The sequence below is a fragment of the Lygodium microphyllum genome, chromosome 21, assembly GCF_053477565.2.
Source record: "Lygodium microphyllum isolate KBCC chromosome 21, Lygodium_microphyllum_v1.1.10, whole genome shotgun sequence".
NCBI lineage: Eukaryota > Viridiplantae > Streptophyta > Polypodiopsida > Schizaeales > Lygodiaceae > Lygodium > Lygodium microphyllum.
In genome coordinates, this window is record NC_141155.1 from 126,218,104 (window position 1) to 126,225,134 (window position 7,031).

At 41.6% G+C, this 7,031-nt stretch overlaps 1 protein-coding gene across 1 annotated transcript; it reads left to right on the top strand.

Moving 5' to 3' along the window:
- Positions 1–378: 378 nt before the first annotated feature.
- LOC148018525 (uncharacterized) lies at positions 379–3,144 on the top strand. The gene has a single exon (XM_087661887.1). It carries the CDS (start codon positions 388–390, stop codon positions 2,740–2,742), a length of 2,355 nt encoding a protein of 784 aa, XP_087518013.1. The 5' UTR covers positions 379–387; the 3' UTR covers positions 2,743–3,144.
- Positions 3,145–7,031: the final 3,887 nt, after the last annotated feature.

Consider the following 7,031-nt stretch of genomic DNA (forward strand, 5'->3'; position numbering starts at 1 on the left):
CCTAGGGCCTTGTTCCTCTCTCTCTCTCTCTCTCTCCAAGAAACCTCTCATTCTGTTACATTTTTGCCTGAACTCTTACGAGGATATGTGCATCAATTTTGAAACCGTCTCTCCCTCTCTCTCTCTCTCTCTCTCTCTCTCTCTCTCTCGTGCATATTTTTCTTCTTTGTATGAATACCATACAAGGAGATGTTTCTCAGATTGGCTCCTTTCGTAGCAGGTTGCTCATTTCCTGATCAAAACTCATCTACCTAGGGCCTTGTTCCCCCCCACCCCCCCCCCCCCCCCTCTCTCTCTCTCTCTCTGTGCAATCCCCAAGAAGCTTCTCATTCTGTTACATCTTTGCCATTTGAATATATCTATAATCTCTCAGCTTCCTGCAACACCATGGTTATCACTTCTTCAACTCAGTGGACTATCCCCTTGGGAGGTTCCATGAACACTCATGCAAAGCATGGGTATGTGGTTAGCTTGAAAGCTGCCTGCCTGCACTCTCAAGTGACTCATAGCCAACCAGACTTGCAGATCAATCACTCAGCTGCCCCTTCTAATTCCTCCTTCTCCTCTTCTGGTTTGATCCCATCATCATCATCCACACCATCATCTTCTAACTCTTCTTCCAATCCAAAAAAGCTTTATCTTCATACAGGAGACTCCATTAAAACCAGATCTGGTGGCAGCTTCAAGTCTCTGGAGAGATCCTCGTCTCGAACTATTGACATTCAAGGGCCGGACTTGCAGATCAATCACTCGGCCGTCTCATCTAATTCCTGCTCTTCTGCTCTCATTCCGTGGTCATCAACAACATCATCACCGTCATCTTGTAATTCTTCTTCCCATAATACCAGATCTGCTGGCAGCTTCAAGTCCCTCGAGAGATCCTTCTCGTGGTCCATTAACGACAAGGAGGATGTCAATCAGGGCGGCGAGTCCCTCCCCATGGCTACTGGTGGTAGCTTAGATGCTAATACAGAGTCAAATGCTAATGATAAAACCCCCAATAATGCTACTGGGCATGCTGATTCTCATCTGAATTATGGTAGCAATGATGTTGCTTCAGCCATTCAGGAGCTAGAGCCGGAGGGAATCAACCCCTCCCCATCTCTTGCGGATGATGATGATCTCTACTCCATGCCAGCTCTAGTCACTTACCCATCCGCCTTCCATGACATTGATCCCTTCAGCCCTAGTATCACCCCCACCATGAGTCGCATTTCATCTTCTAAGGCTGTTAGCACTGGCAACACCTGCAAATCTAGCATTACCATGCTACCTCACCACCTCGGCCCTCCCCCTCGTGCTTATGCACATCACCATGACATGAAGGAAATTGCTACCAAATGTCGTGAGAAGCATCTACACACTCAACCCCAACAAATAAAGGAAGTAGATGCTGCCAAATGTGACAAGGAAGATAATAGGAAGAGCCCTACCAAGGAAGAGCTGGTCAGCATTAGTGGAGAGCAAGACAACTTCAGCTATCAAGTTGCCCCAGGGGAAACACTTCCTCAATTTCATGACCTTGTAGCGGCAAGCTCAAGCATCAACAGTCAAGTAGTCCATGATGATGAGGATGATGATAATTTTGCAGATTCGTTGGCAGGATTGTGGGCCAATCCTACTATCAATTGTGATGGAAGTCATGTGCTAGGAGGTACTAATACATTGGTTTCACTTCTTAGAAACATGCCACATACTATGCATGGATCATCACCCCCTAGGTGTGGTGGGGGGCCGGTTAGTGCAGATACTAGTGATGGCTCAGATTTCATTATGGATGACATGGACTACTTGATGCCATCGAGCAAAGAACTACTTGATAATAACTTAATGGTGGACCCCTCAATAGGATTTGATGCATCAATGCATGATTGCAGCAACATCCAGTGGATAAGGGCAGAGAGTGAAACATGTGGTGTCCCATCATTTGGGCCTCAGTTTGAGGGAAAATTAAAGACCCGTGTGGAGCAAAATATATTGGCTCACATCGGCCAGTATGGATCCTTAAATGGGCCCACCATTAAAATTCCAACCTCTTCCTCAAACACAAGCTACATTAATGATGGGATGTCACTTGCACTCCTTAACCAAAGCATGTACTCGTCAACAATGCCAAACAATATGGATGACTACCTCATCAAAGGCCATGGCATTGATGTGAATGGGAAGAAGAGACCTTTCTCAATGCTTCAATTGCCAATTATTGAGCCTTTCACATGTGATAGCAATAATTTGAGCTCAAACACATGCATTTCACAACATGGTGGCGTCAATGCATTGCAACATCAACAAAACCAACATCAACAACAACAAGATTTACATCAACAACAAAAGCAAGAGGAAGATCTAACTCATGCTTTCAGTGCAATGCTTTACAAGTCTCAAGGAGGCTTGCAAGCCCACTTGCGCTTAGCCATGAGTCATAACCATGGTGGTGGTAGCAATGTGCGACCACCCCCAATGAAGGCACGACGTAGGCATGGGACAGCCATGGATCCACAAAGTATCGCAGCACGAACACGACGAGAGCGGTTTAGTGATCGGATTCGAATACTACAGGGGCTAGTGCCCAATGGAGAGAGGCTAGACACGGTGTCCATGCTAGGGCAAACCTTAGAGTATGTGAAATTCTTGCAACACCAGGTATGGCAACTCTATCATGGCAAGGAGCCTGCATCCCTTACTAATGTCAAATGTGAGAAGTGGAAAGACTTTCTTGAAGCCCAACAAGCCTCAACCTAAGTATTGGCACATCATCATCAAACCACCATGATCATTAACCATGCAAGCCTCCATGCAACCTCCTATGAGTACCAATCTTGCAAGCCATATTGAGTTATTGATAACTCATCTATCATTGACCTTATAATTACTAATACTAGTTGATTGATCTCCTCTTGATAATTGACCAAAAACAAAATGAGTAATATTGTAATGTTAGAGTTAAAGGGCACCCTTGGTTTGAGTCATCTATTATTGTAACATCATCTTCAATTATTGACGATGATGGCTTGAGGTCGAACTTGAATGTAGGTTGTCCCTCTTGAGGGCACTAGGTGGGACCCCATGGAAACACACTCCATGCTACCAAGCTTTGCCCAACCACAAATAACTTTCTTGTAATTGTCAAAAAATAATTTTAAACCCTCTCTTGATATTAACCAATTTTCCATTTAACGTTTACATGGTCTTTTCATGCTCAATCATGTATTCAAAAATCCTTTTAGCTTCCATATTGAGAGAAGCTTTATATTGTGCACTATTTACACTCAAGTTAAAAGTCACAATGACACTTTGAGTTATAATGTCTAGCTATTTGCAAGGTTTTATTACCTAGAATTGATGGGAGACTAATGTTGGTGGATGTTATTAAGCAAGCATTAGTAGGAGTTCTAGTCAAGTTTTCTTCGATTTATAGATGCATCTATACATTGTTACATCTATAATATGAGTGTCAAAGACATTGCCAAGCCATGTAGTTGATTATAGCTAACGTGAGGCACCGTGGAGCTACTCAAATGCATGGTCCTCAACCTTTGTAATGCAAGTAATACTATGTCGACATTACTTCTTGTCAATATCATTTGCTCTTTCTAACTACAGTATACTTGTTATCATTTTCCGTTAGGGTAATGCTTAAGGGAAGGTGCAAGCAAGGAGATGCAATTATATCGAAATTATAGTAAGTCTTTTGCTAGCTAAAAGTTAAATATTGATGTGGCAAGTGTTAATTTGGTTTTCTATGGCTTTTTACATTCATGCCATGCATGAGCAGCACCCTTGATGGATCCTCCCTTAAGCATACTGATACGAGGCTTGTCGACACCTCTCTGTTAACCCCAACACGAAGAAAGCAAAAAGAAGTGGAAAAGACGCATGACAAAGGCGGAAAAAGGTAGCCCGACTGAAGAAAGAAAAGGAGAAAAGGCCAAAAGCGCAAGGGCAACCTTAAAAGTCCAAGGCAAAGGCAAAAGGGGAAAGGCGCGTTTTAAAATAAAAAGGCGCACCCTGAAATCTTGTAAAAGAGCACCGAGCTCTCACCCGTGCAATTTGTAAATGTAGATGGGCGGTGGAAAGGAAGCTAGGAAGATAGAAGGACAATGGGAAAAAGGGCCCAGGCTATGGCCGACCATGTAAAAAGGGGAAAAAGGGGATGACCGCCCAAAAGGGATTTAGGGTTTTGTATATAAAGTTGAAAAGTGAATGAGAAGCTCATTCTTGTCTGTGGCCAAAAGTAGCTCTCTTCTTCTTCTTCTTCTTCTTGTTCTTGCTTGCTTGAGCTTGTGCTTGAGAGAGGGAGTGTGAGAGTATGAGGGAGTGAGTGTGTGAGGGTGAGGGACCGAGGAGGAGAAGCTCTCCATCTTCTCCTCTCTTCTTCTCTTCTCTTCTCTTCTCTTCTCTTGCTCGTGGCAATGGAGCTTGGAGCGTGGAGCTTGAGGATGGAGCTTGCTGGAAGCTTGCACTTGGATCGTGGAACTATCGGAGTGTGCGGGAGAGGAGGTAACTCGAACGGCACGGAGGTGAGCTCACTACACCCATAGATATGGATGGCGCGTCGGTTATGTGAGAGGTAGCCATTAGTGCTCGGCTTGGAACGCTTGAAGCAATAAGCGGTCTGTGGGTCTTGGCGATTGAGTGAAAGCTCCCACACTCTCTTTGCCTCTCGCCACTCCCAGCACACCTAGGGCATTATTCTTATAAGCTGATCGCCAATTGGAGCCCTTTCAATGCTTGCCATGTCCATCCCCAGGTAATGTAGGTTTGGTAAAATGTGACAAAATGGTGGCCACCAACACAGCTTTTAGGGTCCTGCCACACACACATAATGATTGGGCTTTTCTAAAGTCCAATTAAAGTTAACCCCTTCTATAACGAGTGCTATTATTTAGCAAGCTCTTCATTTGGAGCTCTTTAGGTGCTTTTTGAAGCTTTTTGGTAATCACTTGGATTTTTTGATTATTTTATGGAGCTTTTTGTTTGATTATGTTATTGGATTGATTTTAATTATTTTGCAATTACAAACTAATTAGATCAATTATGTTAGGATGTTGAATTGCAAACTAATCACAAACTCTTGAATGCTTTGATCTCCAACAAAAAATAGGTATGCAACTACTTCTAAAGCATGAAATTTTAGCATAATTTTATAGGTTTATGAAGTAATCCCAATTTAAGTGAGATCTAAATTCCATAGAGTCATACATCGTTCCCAAGCATTATCAAGCCCATGGCATGCACTACCAATACAAGGCATCATATTAAAAATAATGCAACTACAAATCATGTGAAATCATCTCATCACTAGGGTGAACATATGGTGGTCTGCATGCCACATCAACCAAGCACTGGTTGTAGAGGCTAAAATCACCCTCAAGGCACATGCAAAAATGATGCATCTCTGTGCATGCTCTACCAAGGCCACTACAACCTGAAAAATATATCCATCACATAGTCAAGATCCTTTGTGAACGTAGCAAGGAGCCACCTACAAAAGAAACAATCTAGTAACATCCATAACAAAAGTATGACATATCTCAATGCAAAGTATAAGCCAATCTAAGAGTGTATAACACACCTATAAAAAGATAGTCATCTTTTTGCACCCCCTTGAATCTCTACACCATTCACATGAGTGTGCTCAAATGATGTGCCCTGGAGGTCTGTCTCGAAGAGGAAGCTACGAGAGGCAGGAAACCTGTATGGGCTAACCCTCTTGCCAGCCTCTCTATCACATGAAGGGACACGCATCCCCCAATAAAACAAGCCAATAGTAAGGTCCATGACCTAGCAATACACAATCATCTTGTTGGCTACTTAAACTTTTATTTTGAAAAGTTATAGGTTTGTCTTCAACACACAAGTTACCTCCGCTCGAGTATCAGGGTGTCTATATCCACCCTCACACACAAGAGTCCATGTGTGATGGAGCTTCAATCCAATGGCATGAGCTCCTCTAAGCACTTTTCCAAAGTGTTTTGCAAGTTCCAAAGTCACCAAGATCCCCCCATCTACCAAGAATCTATGGGCTAGGTCCATGACACCTTTGACAAGTGCACTAGAAAATGTATTACATTCGAGAATCCCTTTCAAATGTAAAGATGTATAAAACCATGCAATATCACATGAGTTTATAAACTAAACTAATGCAAGCACATATACCTTCTTCCTCAAGGCTAACAACAAGCAAAGGTGTAGGAAAATCCACAAACAACAACTTAGCAACCTCATATGATGGGACATCATCATGCTGGTAAGAGTTGATGGTATTTCCCTCCATGAAGTGTTGAATGCTAAAATTGAAAACATACTAACAAAGCATAAGCAACCATTACAATAGATGTGTACATAGAGGATAGTGAAAAATATACCCATCCAATGCAAAATCGTTGATCAATGTCACGTCTACCAATAGAGCATCTACGATAGTTTGGTATTGAAATCCTATCATCAAAATAAAGTTTACTTACAAATGTTGATGTTGGCTAAATGTTAAGCATAAATGTAAAGCTAGAAATCTACATACTTGTCTTGCATATAACGGGATGTCTACAATACTCTTGTATAGGCTTTGATGGACTCAGTCATGAATGACATAGCATGAGAAGCTGTAGTATGTCACAAATATCCCTCAAAGTGACCCTTACTTTTTGCATTTTCTTTCCAAATGCTATGCATGTCAAAACCATCTTTTTTGCCTAAAGTTGTAAAGAAAAATAGGAAAGAAAGCAAATCATTTAGTATCTAATGTTTAAATTTTATATTATCTTCAAAAAATAGAAAAAATATAATTTTAACATGACTCCAATAATCCCAAAAAAAAAACTTTATTCACCTTCTATTTCTTCATCCAATGAAACAACTTTCTCTTTATGTTTAGACCTTCACTTCACTATACCAACCTCATTTGATTCACTTATATTACCTAGGCAATGTAAAGCCAACAAAATAATACTTTAATAAATTGACTCGTCAAATGAAAACCCTAAACTCTATCATTCATGCAAATTGGCTTACCCTTGACATACTCTAAC